This window comes from Haliotis rufescens, unplaced genomic scaffold (genome assembly GCF_023055435.1).
Source record: "Haliotis rufescens isolate VD_foot unplaced genomic scaffold, xgHalRufe1.0.p SCAF_5, whole genome shotgun sequence".
NCBI classification, from domain to species: Eukaryota; Metazoa; Mollusca; class Gastropoda; order Lepetellida; family Haliotidae; genus Haliotis; species Haliotis rufescens.
In genome coordinates this window covers 15593309-15609878 of record NW_025964223.1, presented here as the reverse complement: position 1 = coordinate 15609878, position 16570 = coordinate 15593309, and the positions used below count along the sequence as shown (strand labels likewise).

The 16570-nt window shown below is 43.2% G+C and overlaps 2 protein-coding genes across 5 annotated transcripts; both read right to left on the bottom strand.

The window, feature by feature from the left end:
* Positions 1-3420: 3420 nt before the first annotated feature.
* On the bottom strand, positions 3421-7567 carry LOC124128365 (antileukoproteinase-like). The gene is made up of 5 exons (XM_046491772.2): positions 7414-7567; positions 5545-5676; positions 4433-4525; positions 4012-4028; positions 3421-3552 (listed from the first exon to the last, which is right to left on the bottom strand). Exons 1-5 carry the CDS (start codon positions 7469-7471, stop codon positions 3520-3522), a joined length of 333 nt encoding a protein of 110 aa, XP_046347728.2. The 5' UTR covers positions 7472-7567; the 3' UTR covers positions 3421-3519.
* A 4049-nt stretch (positions 7568-11616) lies between these two features.
* LOC124113248 (WAP four-disulfide core domain protein 18-like) lies at positions 11617-16066 on the bottom strand. 4 transcript variants are annotated; one of them, XM_046473534.2, is made up of 5 exons: positions 15933-16066; positions 13914-14045; positions 12649-12741; positions 12234-12250; positions 11617-11782 (listed from the first exon to the last, which is right to left on the bottom strand). In XM_046473534.2, the coding sequence occupies exons 1-5, from the start codon at positions 15988-15990 to the stop codon at positions 11750-11752; spliced, it is 333 nt and encodes a 110-aa protein (XP_046329490.2). In that variant the 5' UTR covers positions 15991-16066; the 3' UTR covers positions 11617-11749. The 4 variants fall into 4 exon arrangements, with proteins under 4 accessions (XP_046329490.2, XP_046329489.2, XP_048240530.1 ...); XM_046473533.2 differs by lacking the exon at positions 12234-12250; XM_048384573.1 differs by lacking the exon at positions 12649-12741.
* Between the last annotated feature and the right edge of the window lie 504 nt (positions 16067-16570).

The following is a 16570-nucleotide window of genomic DNA, read 5'->3' as shown; positions in this document are numbered from 1 at the left end:
GATATCTATTTAATACAAACATTCTGCACAGGAACTCGGTATTGGTCAGTTTGTGTAGTACTCGATCCCGGGGCAGAGCACGTAAAGTAACGTCCCTTATACTGTACCTGGACCGTATGCTGCTACAAATGACGAATAGCGAGTTCATGGTCACTCAGCATAGATGACGTACATTGATAAATGGTAAAATATGCTCCCCTCATCCCTGCACCCGTCATCCCTGCACCCGTCATCCCTGTACCCTTCTGGAAAATCTGTGTCCCCTTCAGCATGAAAGTGTGGTGTTTTAATACGAACTGGTCGTGAGAATGAAGCAATGGCGCTATTTTGTGTTAATATTTTATGAAAATATGCACACACACACAAACACACCCTTCCCAAAAAACCTGTCTCCGCCACTGCACACACGTGCATGCACGTCGCTGCAATACGCGACGTTCAACCCCCATTCACCTCACCACCTCACCTCTGTGTTAAAAAAAGCGGTCTGCGATCAATCATGTGATTGACTTCAAGTGAATTGATCCACGCAGATTGGTTTACGATGACGGACAAATCACCGAAGACACCGAGCCTGACCACCTGATCCATTTTGTCACCTCTTGCCACAAGCAAGGATTGCTGGGGACCTACGAGCTACCCGGAATCCCCCCAGTTATGTTTTAACATGCACTATGGACACTGTTCGCTATATCACGCTGTCAGCGGATTCCCCAGCTGGTCCATTTAGTCGTGTAGGACAAACGTCAGAGTACTGGGGATCTAATCTGACTAGGAATCCCAATATATGAACACCAACTTTCCCTGGAGAGAAAAACATTTTAATACCTTCTCATAAGCTACAAGACCCGTGAAGATCCGGGGTAGAATAGGTCTTCAGCAACCATGCTTGCCGTAAAAGGCGACTATGCTTGTCGTAAGAGGCGACTAACGGGATCGGGTGGTCAGGCTCGCTGACTTGGTTGATGCATGTCATCGATCCCAATTGCGTGGATCGATGCTAATGCTATTAATCACTGGATTGTCTGGTCCAGGCTCGATTTTTTACAGACCGCCGCCATTGAGCTGGAATATTGCTGGAGTGCGGCGTTAAACAACAAACCAACCAACCAACCATAAGCTACAATGTATTGAGTTGACTAGGTTTATGTATCGAACCGTGTCTTTGAGGTATTTCACACATAATTACCCTTAAAACCCATGGGGATTCCGGGCTGCCCCCAAGCAACTTGTGCTGGTCGTAAGAGGCAAGTTATTGGATCAGGTGGTCAGACTCGGTGACTTTGTTGATGATGTGTCTACAGGAATCGTAGCTCATACTATCAATCACTAGTTTGCCTGGTCCAGACTAGGCTCTTTACAGGCCATTGACATATGGCTGTAATTTTACCGAATGCTGTGTTAAATAATATTATTTTTATTATGATAAGTAGCGCCTAGTTTCCACCATTAGATGCTCAGCAGTGCTCACAATATATACGACATATACACAAAAGAGATGATGTAAAGAACAGGTGTACATTAACTTTGCTGGTGATAGGGGATCGCTGTGATCTCGCACATCACCAATGGGCATGCCATGAAACATAATTATAAATACAGTCGAACCTCGATGTGTCGAACTTGATTGTGTAAAATCCTTGGTTGTCTCGAACTCATCTTATGTCCCTGCGAATTCCTTTTATATTTATCATCATTTATGCTCGAATCTGTCGAACTGGATGTTCCGAATTCCCGGTTGTCTCGAATTTGTTTGTTTTTTAGTCAATAGTATCTAAATAAAGCATAAATTTCTCCTGATGGCTCTGAACAGTGAAAAGTGGACTTTTTTTTGTCAGTTAACACCCTTGCCTCTGGAAGATGGCAGCGCAGCAGATCGAAGCTTTTTTTTGCCTACTTTAATGGTGTATCACAGCTACAGTTCAGAAAATATCATTAAATACAACTGAAGATATAACATTTCTGTTGGCTATTTATTTTGTATTATCATTGAATACTGATTGTATGGTACAGTAAAACCACTGAGAATCTTGCCACACAGACTGGATGGCGTTATGGGTGAGAGGAATCGTTAAAAACGATTTATCATCCAAAACTGGCTCCCACAGGAGATATCGTTTGGGTGAGATCAAGCGATGTCTGTACTGTAGCTATCGCTGCAATGAAATTGCCACACTCCGTCGCAGTGGTGACTCAGCATAACACCACTGCCACAGGCTAATTTGCATATCACGTGACCGGACTTTTGTCTTGTTTGTAAACAAACGCGCTTTTTCAGAAATCAGTATAGAACGGACTAATACAAGTATTTGGGGGCGCTTTACATATTGTTTTGCATAACTATATAGATATGCTACTACAACTGCGACAATGAGTTGCATGACAATATATATTTATGCATCAAAGTGACCGTGTCGCTAGCTCTCCGTTGGGCTTCGATGACAGCACGTGGAGCCGTACAACCACTGTAAACATAGGATAACTGCGCAAAAACAAGTAGATTTTTACGTATTTGCATACTTTCTCAATGAAAGTTAACCATTCTTTGACATTTGTTTATGAAAATGTGTAGACTTGTCAAACATGAAACGGATGAAAAGCATATGCAATATCTTGAATGGACTGTGAAAGATGTGACGAATCGTCACTTGGCGCTGGCCTGTGGCAGAGGTACTATGCTAGCTGGCTGCCGGCCGCATGGAACTCTGGGTAGGAGAGTGTGAAATTGCATCACAATGCTTTGCAGACCATTTTGACGTCATTGTTACCATGACGTCACAATCAAATGACACCACTAATGGCTCTGCTACTGAAGCTGTTAGCAGTTTTGGCGTGTACACTGCTTATTACTTTCTACAAACTGAAAAAGTATGAAGAATGATGTTGGATGATAAATAAAATCTCGACCTCGTGTCTTTTGATATCAAATATATCAACACTCGTTGATAAAAGTGGAAAAAAAATCATTATATTGCTGGAATATTGCTAAAAGCAGCATAAAACCAAACTCACTCACTAGCACCAGGTAATACAGGTACTTCCTGTAGGGTCTTGCGGGTCACACACAAACACACATACAGAAAGCACACCAGAGTGCCTGTCCCTTTGTGTAGGACTATGATACTTTATATTTTATAATATACTGTGTTAAATCAACCTTAAATTGCTAACCACCAGTCTACCATAGCGCCCCTTCTAAAATATTGAAACAGATGTTCTCTTAGATTGTTGAAGCCACTCGTCAACATTCCTGTTCTATGGCCTGTAATAATCTTACTCTGGACCAGACAAACCAGTGACTCGGGTATGATGACACAGAATTACCAATGCCTGCAGCTAGACCACCTGATCCATGTAGTTACCTCCTCTTATGACAAGCATAGGTTACTGGGGCCTATTCTAATTCGGGAACAAAGAGCAAACAGTTGTCGATTTATTTCAAGTTTACACCATGGAATGCCCACAAAATACATAGAGTGGACAGATAGTCATAGTGGTCGTGTCCTGCCAGTGATGTCCCTATCCCAGAGTTTCAGTCAGCCTACACAGCAACTGTAAGGAACAGAAAGAAGGATGAATGAAGGAGATACCTTCCCTCTACACCAAAGTAACATGCTTATTTCTTGAATGGATGAAAGAAGATATATGAGCCAGAGCAAAGTTTGTCAAACTCTTTCTTTTGTGGGTACATGTGTGTTTTTGTAGTCTTGGTGACACAATTTGCTGTACAGAGTTGCTTCCCTTAGCTCTGCTGGGATGTGCTGATCTTGAGTTCTGATCCTATGTTTTCACTGACCCTTGGTTTGTATGGACCATAGAGAGTTTGTGAGTTCCACCAATATGATGACCTCTACGGTCTGCATCACTTTGACTTTCCTTGGCATTAACGAGACACCCATGATAAAACTGAAATACTGATCAAAGAGGTGTTACGTCAACCGCCTTCTTGTATTACACGGTACAAGAAGTGTCTAGACTGTGTTGGATACCAGATATGAAATAGGTACTTACGGTAGTGCAAGGTTTGGCTGAAAGATACAAGAACAAGTTTAATCACTCAGTACAACGTCACATGGCATGTGCATTAAATAATCATTTAATCAACACGTCTGGAAATGACCTAACTAACCTTGGAGGAACATTCCAATACCTAACTTGGATCTTTACAGCTGAGGTCTGGAGTAATGTGGTTATTCTGAAGGTCTTAATGAATGTAAGAGTAGCTATCTTTGGTGTGAGGTGAAATCTGGTGTACCGTCGTGATTATTGCACTTATGTAGCGACCCCACAGCTGCCAAGAGCGCCACGTTCCGTCTACGTTCGACACCTATCCCCTACCCCAGTACGATGTACCCTGGCACTCCGTGGTGTAGCTGAATTTGGCGTCATAATAAACTCCCCCAATCCCTCATCACACTGACACGTAACGTACATGTTCTGCAGGTGCACGTCTTGCAACCCCGACTGTCTTTCTGGAAGCCGTAAGAACACGTGAGTGCGCCGCAGTCGACCGGATCGCAGTGGACTGGAAAGGAGGACAAAGAGGTGTTCTGTATTATCTGTTATCAAGCGTACATAATACAAACTCAAGCTATGGGATAGTGATGACTTACAATTTCATTTCTAGTTACGAAACTGTTTCATAACAACAAACCAATAAGTTTCTCCGGTCTCCTTTTACCCAATGAGGGATCGGGCGATCGGGCTCGCAGACTTGGTTGATCGTGCCATCGTATTCTAATGCTCATGATATATGTCACTGGTTTGTCTGGTCCAGACTGGATCATTTACAGATCGCCGTCATATAGTCGGAATATTTCTGATTGCAGCGTTGAGCAGCAACACACAATACATACATGCTGTTTCATTTCCATGAGTGTCACTAGCACGTTGTGGACCTATCTGAACACATGTGCCTACCGTACCCGTGAAGATCCTGGGTAGAATAGGTCTTCAGCAACCAATGCTTGCCGTAAGAGGCGACTATGTCTGTCAAATCGACCGCCCGGATTCCTAATGCCCCTTGACCCGTGAAGATCAGGGGTAGTATAGGTCTTCAGCAACCCATGCTTGTCGTAAAAGGCGACTATGCTTGTCGTAAGAGGCGACTAACGGGATCGTGTGGCTCGCTGACTTCGTTGACGCATGTAGATCGATGCTCATGATGTCAGTCACTGGTTTGTCTAGGTCCAGACTCGATTATTTACAGACCACCGTCATATAGCTGGAATATTGCTGAGTGCGGCGGTAAAAAACAAACAAACAAACAAAAACATACACCTACATGTCTGGACACATGTTTCTACCTGTCTGAAAACATGTACCTACCTGTCTGGACACATGTACCTACCTGTCTGAACACATGTACCTACCTGTCTGAACACATGTACCTACCTGTCTGGACACATGTACTTACCTGTCTGAACACATGTACCTACCTGTCTGAACACACGTGTCTACCTGTCTGAACACATGTATCTACCTGTCTAGACATACGTACATACCTGTCTGAACACATGTACCTGTCTAGACATACGTACATACCTAACGTAACACACCGGGCGCCGCACGTATGAGGACAACACCTCTGCCCTGCATCACAGGACCCGTCCCCGAAGCACTGTGGCGAGTACATACACCCATATACCATGCCCGGGGGGTCAGTCGGACACACACCTGCAAGGAACCAACATTAAGGAATCGACTTGACTGACTTGACAGAGTTGTACTCTGCATGTTCACATTTCCCAGCTGTTAATATCGGACAAAAATTCTCTTATCGTTACACTACGCCCCCGTGGGGCTTCCGTGATGGAAGACATCCCTGCTGCATGGTTAATACCCTTAAATAAGGACTGGGTGGTCATAATATATCATAAGTCGGAGTGTGTTGTCATTCCGCGGTGGTGTTATCAATCACTTATACTATCAGGTTGGCAAAAACAGAAGAATTATTGCAGATCGCAGATCATCCTCGCTTATCCAGGGTACTATATTCCCCTTCAATAGTGATGAAAATAGTCTTCCAATCAAATTACACTCATGAGCGAAAGTTCACCTGAAGCGACGTCCTATGGAGGTGTAGAGAGGTATGGTATCGGAGCTATAGATCTGATTTAAATGAAATTGAGGTCACAGTAAGCGACCGTTGCCTGGCTGTATGGCACGGCATGGAACAGACATGCTTAAGCACCATCCTTCTTCATTTACATTTATCATAAACGTCCGTTGGGGCTATGTACAAATCACATTGACCTCATCTGACAAATGTCTGACATACCACCTGCACCGTACAGGAACACAGGATGCTTCTCCAGATGGTTCTACTCAATCATATTGTAGGATGCAAAGAAGCAAAGGGTTGTGTTATAACTATTTCATGGAACAGTTTCAAACCATTCTTTTGATCACTGACTTCAGTAAACAAAAACAAATAATGCTCAAGAAATTAATACTGGATACATATTTTGATATAAGCGACAAAACCCTTCCCATATTCATTAGGAAAACAGGATGTTTCTCCAGATGGTTCTTCTCAATCATATCATAGGATGCAAAGAAGCAAAGGGTTGTGTAATAACTATTTCATGGAACAGTTTCAAACCATTCTTTTGATCACTGATTTCGGTAAACAAAAACAAATAATTTTCGTCAATTAATACTAGATGCATAAATTAATAAAAGAGACAAAATCCTACCCATGTTCATTAGAAATATCTGCCAGTAAGACAGCCGATTGTACGATTTCGATTATATCATGAGCAAATATATATGGTTATTTTAGTTGGAAATATGCAGTAAGCAGTGCGAATATGTTGCTCTGACATATTATACTTTCCAACATTAAACGTTTTCAAGGTCATGGCTCTGCACCGAAAGTAGTCTCCTGGACGTCTTCAAACTCAGCGTCCTGTTTACCAGATGGATGCGACAGCTATCATCACACGCGGGCAAGTCTGTCTACAGACACAGTACAATCGACTCAGTACAACAGACATAGTACAACATATTCAGTACAATAGACTTAGTACAACATACTCAGTACAACAAACATAGTACAACGGACACAGTACAATCGACTCAGTACAACATACTCAGTACAACAGACATAGTACAACATATTCAGTACAATAGACACAGTACAATCGACTCAGTACAACATACTCAGTACAACAGACATAGTACAACATATTCAGTACAATAGACTTAGTACAACATACTCAGTACAACAAACATAGTACAACGGACACAGTACAACATACTCAGTACAACAGACATAGTACAACATATTCAGTACAATAGACTTAGTACAACATACTCAGTACAACAAACATAGTACAACGGACACAGTACAACATACTCAGTACAACAGACACAGTACAACAGACACAGTGCACTAGAGAGCAGATTTACCGACTGACTCGACTATAACGACAGTCGCCACCAGACCTGCTACTAGAAGATGCAACATTGTCCCTGTCTTGTCAACGTGTGTTCTGCTTATGCCACAAGCTGGTTCCTGATTTGCCGACTAATTTCCAATCTTATCTTTGTAGAACTAGGCCATATATTAATACTTGACCTTGACGACGTTGCAGCAGTGATTGTTATTCACCTTGTTTTTAGGCTGAACCATTTAAACATAATATACTGACTTCAAAATCTGTTTCAAAATATAAAAAATAAGTAAAGATATTAACAAATTCATTATCTATTCATGTAAAGAACGAAATAAAATGTTGTTTTCAAAAACATTTTTTATCATTTTCAATAGATCGAATGTAAGATATATCATGTAATAATCCTCAGTTCTTTATAGGTTTGGAAGCACCACTCATGAGAATAAATTGCGCTCTCACGAATATACCTAATATCGAATCTACATGTGTACAGGAACATTGTAATAGTTTCTCTAGGAATCTATCTATGCAATATTTTATTTTGGAACCAATCTTTGTAATATTTTCTCGGTTTCCTAACAATAAAAAGTTCCACTTTATTTGACTTTTAAAGGGCGACGGTCATATGTTTACAAGTACATAGAGGGTGTCCTGCAGGTAATATGTTTAACTTATTTCATGACCTGATAATGTTGACAGTAGTTGACTCGTAGCTACATTCGAAACCAACTCGTGTCTTTCCTGGACCAGAGAATGGCGACTCGTCTCTTCTTGAAGTGAAAAATGGCAATTGGTGACGAATGTCATGGTTGCGCCTCTCATAAAATCTCAACTTTGTCACGTCACTATGTGCTGAACATACACACCAACCTAGGGCCGTGTTACCGTCCACCATTGTACACGAGTCAGGGTTCAACCATCACGTGTTGTACATACACACAAACCTAGGGCCGTGTTACCGTCCATCACTATACAAGAGTCAGGGTTCAACCATGACGTGTTGTACATACACACCAACCTAGGGCCGTGTTACCGTCCACCACTATACACGAGTCAGGGTTCAACCATGACGTGTTGTACATACACACCAACCTAGGGCCGTATTACAACCACTATACAAGAGTCAGGGTTCAACCATCACGTGTTGTACATACACACCAACCTAGGGCGGTGTTACCACCACTATACACGAGTCAGGGTTCAACCATCACGTGTTGTACATACACACCAACCTAGGGCGGTGTTACCACCACTATACACGAGTCAGGGTTCAACCATCACGTGTTGTACATACACACCAACCTAGGGCGGTGTTACCACCACTATACACGAGTCAGGGTTCAACCATCACGTGTTGAACATACACACCAACCTAGGGCCGTGTTACCGTCCACGACTATACACGAGTCAGGGTTCAACCATCACGTGTTGAACATACACACCAACCTAGGGCCGTATTACAACCACTATACAAGAGTCAGGGTTCAACCATGACGTGTTGTACATACACACCAACCTAGGGCGGTGTTACCACCACTATACACGAGTCAGGGTTCAACCATCACGTGTTGTACATACACACCAACCTAGGGCGGTGTTACCACCACTATACACGAGTCAGGGTTCAACCATCACGTGTTGAACATACACACCAACCTAGGGCCGTATTACAACCACTATACAAGAGTCAGGGTTCAACCATGACGTGTTGTACATACACACCAACCTAGGGCGGTGTTACCACCACTATACACGAGTCAGGGTTCAACCATCACGTGTTGTACATACACACCAACCTAGGGCGGTGTTACCACCACTATACACGAGTCAGGGTTCAACCATCACGTGTTGAACATACACACCAACCTAGGGCGGTGTTACCACCACTATACACGAGTCAGGGTTCAACCATGACGTGTTGTACATACACACCAACCTAGGGCCGTGTTACCGTCCATCACTATACACGAGTCAGGGTTCAACCATCACGTGTTGTACATACACACCAACCTAGGGCCGTGTTACCGTCCATCACTATACACGAGTCAGGGTTCAACCATCACGTGTTGTACATACACACCAACCTAGGGCCGTGTTACCACCATTATACAAGAGTCAGGGTTCAACCAAAACGTGTTGTTCATACACACCAACCTAGGGCCGTATTACCACCACTATACAAGAGTCAGGGTTCAACCATGACGTGTTGAACATACACACCAACCTAGGGCCGTGTTACCGTCCATCACTATACACGAGTCAGGGTTCAACCATCACGTGTTGTACATACACACCAACCTAGGGCCGTATTACAACCACTATACAAGAGTCAGGGTTCAACCATGACGTGTTGTACATACACACCAACCTAGGGCGGTGTTACCGTCCACCACTATACAAGAGTCAGGGTTCAACCATGACGTGTTGTACATACACACCAACCTAGGGCCGTGTTACCGTCCACCACTATACACGAGTCAGGGTTCAACCATGACGTGTTGTACATACACACCAACCTAGGGCCGTATTACAACCACTATACAAGAGTCAGGGTTCAACCATCACGTGTTGTACATACACACCAACCTAGGGCCGTATTACCACCACTATACACGAGTCAGGGTTCAACCATCACGTGTTGTACATACACACCAACCTAGGGCGGTGTTACCACCACTATACACGAGTCAGGGTTCAACCATCACGTGTTGTACATACACACCAACCTTGGGCCGTGTTACCGTCCACCACTATACACGAGTCAGGGTTCAACCATCACGTGTTGTACATACACACAAACCTAGGGCCGTGTTACCACCACTATACACGAGTCAGGGTTCAACCATCACGTGTTGTACATACACACCAACCTTGGGCCGTGTTACCGTCCACAACTGTACACGAGTCAGGGTTCAACCATCACGTGTTGTACATACACACCAACCTTGGGCCGTGTTACCGTCCACCACTATACACGAGTCAGGGTTCAACCATCACGTGTTGTACATACACACCAACCTTGGGCCGTGTTACCGTCCACCACTATACACGAGTCAGGGTTCAACCATCACGTGTTGTACATACACACCAACCTTGGGCCGTGTTACCGTCCATCACTATACACGAGTCAGGGTTCAACCATGACGTGTTGAACATACACACCAACCTAGGGCCGTGTTACCGTCCACAACTGTACACGAGTCAGGGTTCAACCATGGCGTGTAGTAGATACACACCAACCTAGGGCCGTTTTACCGTCAACCAATATACAGGTGTCAGGGTTCAACCTTGGCGTGTAGTAGATACACACCAACCTAGGGCCGTTTTACCGTCAACCAATATACACGAGGGAAGATTCAAACATGATGGGGTGTACATACTGTCGAATCTGGAGCAGGCAAACCAGTGAATGTTGGTGCGATCAATGCCGTGAGTGGACGATGACACCCTCGTGCTTGGAATACACGGACGGCCAAAAAAAACTTTCAAAAACCGTGTTCGATTGATTATATCAGACTAGGCCTGGGACGAGTCCAAATTTACTTACCCGGGTACCCAACCCCCTATTATCCGACCCTACCCGGGTACCCACTGTAGGTATCAAGAGATATAAAATGTCCGATTTGGATTTTTTTTACCACAGTCAAAAACGTATTAAGATACATGTATTTAACGATCTGGTCATGAATACACTGAAGTTGACTTAAGTTTTGTCTTTATTCAACCATATGAAAAGTCAGAAGAAATGGGTGCATAGTCAGAAAGACATGCGAACATAAGTGACTTGTAGTGTAACCATAGAGTTCTGGATAATGTTTGTCATTAAACTATATATCACATGACTAACCAGGGTAGTCCTGTGGGTACCCAGGTCCTACTCAGTAGCCACCCGACCCGGGTACCCGAGTTACCCGTCCCAGCCCTAAATCAGACAGTAACTTTTACCATTTATCATATGTACGGGAGGGCCAAATAATCAAAAGCGCAGCTTTTGGAGTTGCAGAGATGCATTCCTGCTAGTGTAGGGTTCGAATCCCAAAGACCCGCTATTATGATCGGCAATCCAATGCGCGTGGGCTTCAGTGAAGTGGTTCAAGTCAACTATGTGCATCACTTCGTCAATAACTCACACCGTCAGGTATAATGACACAGAATTACCAATGCCTGCAGCCAGACAACCTGATACATGTTGTTGCCCACTTATGACAAACATGGGTTACTGATTGGTATTCTATAATTGGAAACAACAGTACATAGTTATCGAGTTATTTCAAGTTAACACCATGGAATGTCTACATTCATAGAGTGGACAGAGAGTCTCGATGGTCGTGTGCGCGCCAGTGATGCCTCTATCCAATAGTTCCAGTCAGTAGACACTGCGCCTGTAAGGAACAGAAAGAAGGATGAATGAAGGAGATACCTTCCCTCTACTACAAAGTAACATGCTTATGGCTTGAATGAAAGAAGATTATATAAGAGCCAGAGCAAGTCAAATTCTTTCTTTTGTGGGTACATGTGTTTCTTTGTGATCTTGGTGCCATGTTTTGCTGTACGGAGTTGTGTGCCTTAGCTCTGCTGGGATGTGCTGACCATGGGTTCTGATCCTATATTTTCACTGATTATGACCCTTGGATTGTAGGTACCATAAAGAGTTCGTGAGTCGTCAATATGATGACCTCTACGATCACTTTGACTTTCCTTGACATAAACCTGACACCCATGATAAAACTGAAATACTGATCATAGAGGTGTTAAGTCAACTTCCATCATTTATTACACTGTACCAGACGTGTGTTGAATGTGTTGAATGCCAGATATGAAATAGGTACTTACACCAGTGCAAGGTTTGGCTGAAAGATACAAGACCACGGTTAATCACGCAGTACTCCAAATGTCATGTGCATTAAATAACCATTTAATCATCTCTTCTGGAAATGACCTGACAGTAACTAACCTTGGAGGAACATCCCAATACTTGGATCTTTACAGCTGAGGTCTGGAGTAATGTTGTTATTCTGAAGGTCTTAATGAATGTAAGAGTAGCTATCTTTGGTGTGAGGTGAAATCTTGTGTAACATCGTGATTATTGCACTTATGTACCCCACAGCTGCCAAGAGCGCCACGTTCGGTCTACGTTCGACACCTATCCCCTACCCCAATACAATGTACCCTGGCACTCCGTGGTGTAACTGAATTTGGCCTTATAATAAACTCCCCCAATCCATCATCACACTGAAACGTAACGTACATGTTCTGCAGGTGCACGTCTTGCAACCCCGACTGTCTTTCTGGAAGCCGTAAGAACACGTGACTGCACCGCAGTCGACCGGATCGCAGTGGACTGGAAAGGAGGACAAAGAGTTGTTCTGTAGTGTCTGTTCTCAAGCGTACATAACACAAGCTTGTTCTCACACTGTTTCATGGCAACATACCAATATGTTTCTCCAACTTACATAGCCCCGTGGGGTTTCCGGGGTAGAACCGGCCCCCACTCACTCCCTGATGGATCGGTCGTCCAGACATGGTTGATCGTGCCATCGTATCCTAATGTTCATGATATCAATCACTGGTTTTTCTGGTCCAAACTGGATCATTTTCAGACTCGTAGTTGGAATATTTCTGATTGTTGCGTTAAGCAACAACACACAATATATGCATGCTATTTCATTCTCATGAGTGTCACTAGCACTTTGTGGACCTGTCTGAACCCATGTGCTTACCTGCCCGAACCCATGTACCTGCCTGCTGACCGTCTCCGTGGTCTAGTGGTAGAGCGTCCGCCCGGAGAGCGGAAGGTCAGGGGTTCGATCTCCGGCCGCGTCATACTAAAATACGTTAAAAGATGGTACTTGTTGTTACCCTGTCTTGCGCTCGGCATTAAGGGGCTAAAACAAGGACTGGTCAGCTCTGAGTCAGTATACTGTGTCTGAGTTGAGTTGAGTTAAACTGCGGCATGGTATCTCAGTGAGCTAGTACTATAAATCGACATCAGTCCGGACTAGTACAAGCAGCCACACACACACACACACACACACACATACACACACACACACACACACACACACACACACACACACACACACACACACACACACACACACACACACACACGTATCTACCTGTCTGAAGTCACGTACCTACCTGTCTGGACACATGTACCTACCTGTCTGAACACACGTACCTACCTGTCTGGACACATGCACCTACCTGTCTGGACACATTATCTACCTGTCTGGACACATGTACCTACCTGTCTGAACACACGTACCTACCTGTCTGGACACATGCACCTACCTGTCTGGACACATGTACCTACCTGTCTGGACTCATGCACCTACCTGTCTGGACACATGTACCTACCTGTCTGAACACATTATCTACCTGTCTGGACACACGTACCTACCTGTCTGGACACATGCACCTACCTGTCTGGACTCATGCACCTACCTGTCTGGACACATGCACCTACCTGTCTGGACACATGTACCTACCTGTCTGGACACATGTACCTACCTAACGTAGCACATCGGGCGCCGCACGTGTGAGGACAACACCCCTGCCCTACCCCACAGGACGCGTCCCCGGAGCACTTGGGCACGGGCAGACACGCATACATCATGCGAGGGGGTTCAGTCGGACACACATCTGGAAGGAGCCAAATTAACGAATTTTGGGTCTGACTAGACTGATTCACCGCGACTTGTACTCAAGGCGTTAATAAAATGTCTCTTATCGTTACATTACGACCTCTATTGGGGATTCCGTGATGAAAGATATCCCTACTGCATGGTCAAGCCCCGTAAATAAGGAATGGGTTGTCAGGACATATCATCAGTCGGACTTTGTGTTTTCAATCACTGGTTTCCCTGGGGTTTTTTAGGTGGGCAAAAACAGTGGAAATATAGTTATCCAGGGTACTATAACCCCCTACTATTGTGATAAAAACTCTTAAACGATTAGCTTTACAACAGCGTCGTTTTGAGCCCGAATCAGATTGCATGACGATAGAAATAGCCTTCCAATCAAATTACACTCATGAGCGAGGGATAATCTGTGGTAAGAGAAATTGTGATGGTGACGTCACTTCAGAATAGAAACTATTGTGGCCAAAGGGTCCAGGGTTTGTAATATGATAGCATGGAGACATAAAACCCGAGGTAAGCGAGGTAGGACATTCACCGACTCGCGATCTCATCTTGGATCGAACCGTCGATCATATGTAATCATCAAATCAAGAAGGTCATTTCAAGTGAGCCGCCTGTAAGAACGCAGCATTAAAATTCTGTGTTCATTGAGAACAGTGTACAGAAGATCGATTTAACCACTGTTCAGGCATCGGTTATTCTGGCAAGACTGCCTGCCTACCTTAGTTCGCGATTGATAACAGTGAACCAGTTCTTGAGCACAATGCCCTTAAGAACATGTCAACGTGAATATAAATTTTACAGGGCTTGTGTCGGGTAAATCGACAGTCCTTGCAAGTTTGAGTAAGGTCAAGCAACACTTTAACCGGCTGGTGATTCAAAGTTGTAGTCTAGATCGATTCTCCAATCAGTGATTACCCTAATTAAATGGAGACAAATGTTCCATGTCATGCAAGATTTATAGTGTTTTGAACTGCAATGAAATGGGCTTCAGGCTGCGGAGCCCCGTTTTACATGGGCAGTACAGATACAAAATGCTTCCATACTTTGCCATCTTCGAAGGTACCCTTTGGGTTTTGATATAATTCCCCTAGATACGACAGGGTGAATGGAACATTAACAACGATATAATGCCGTCATTTTTATCGTCTACATACCGAAACAGCCGACTAACTTCGTTTTCGAAAAAAACCCACCAGAAGTCAGAGTTCACTAGTACCGGTAATTTAGAAGCTAATTAGAACGTTCACCTGAAGCGACGTGAAATCCACGTGCAGCCTGCCTTGCTCGTGGCGGGGTATAAGAGATTTATTCGCCGGATGAGAAATTTATTCCCCTCTAAGGCGGGATACATCGTATTTTATTAAGATCACATGGATATCATCATTCAGACATCGAGCATTCTTCATTTACATTTATCATATCTTTTGGAGCGATGTACAAATCACAATGACCTCATCTGACAAATGTCGAACATATCACCTACACGGACAAGAAAACTGGATGTTTCTCCAAATGGTTCTACACAATCACAGAATGCAAGGAAGCAAAGGGTAGTCAAATAACTATTTCCATGGAACAGTTTCAAACAATTCTTTTGATAATTGACGTCAGTAAACAAAACAAATAATGCTCAAGAAATTAATACTGGATACATATTTTAATAAAAGCGACAAAACCCTTCCCATATTCATTAGAAATCTCTGCCAGTAAGAGAATCGATGGTACGATTTCGATAATACCATGAGCAGTTAAATATGGTCATTTTGTATGGAAATATGCAGTAAACGGTCACATTACAATAGACATAGTACAGCATACGCAGTACAATAAACACATTACAATATAAACAGAACAACAGACTGAGTACAACAGAGAGCAGAATTACCGTCTGACTCGACTATAACGACAGTCGCCACCAGACCTGCTACGAGAAGATGCAACATTGTCCCTGTCTTGTCAACGTGTGTTCTGCTTATGCCACAAGCTGGTTCCTGATTTGCCGACTTGTTTCCAATCTTATCTACGTGCAACTAGACGAAGTATTAAGGCTTGACCTTGACGACGTTGCAGTAATAAATATCATTGTCCTTGTTTTTTGGATTTAACCCATTAAAAAAATACTCGTTTCCAATAATAAAATATAAGTATAGATATTAACAAATTCAAATCATCTTTTCCTGTAAATAACGAAATGAAAATATGAAAAATATTTATTAATTTTGCAATTGATCGAATTTACGATATAGCATGTAATAATCATTAGTTGTTGGTAGATTTGGAAGCATCCTTCAATCATGAGAATAAGTTGCTCTCTCACGAATATACCCAATATCGAATATACATATGTTATCTACAGGAACATTCTATGTAATAGTTTCTCTGGGAATCTATTTGTGTAATATTTCCTCCTCTAGGAACCAATCTAGGCAATATTTTCTCTTGGAACTATCCTTCTGACTATTTCTCTAGGAACCAATCTTTGTAATATTTTCTCGGTTTCCAAACAAAAATATTTTTATTTTT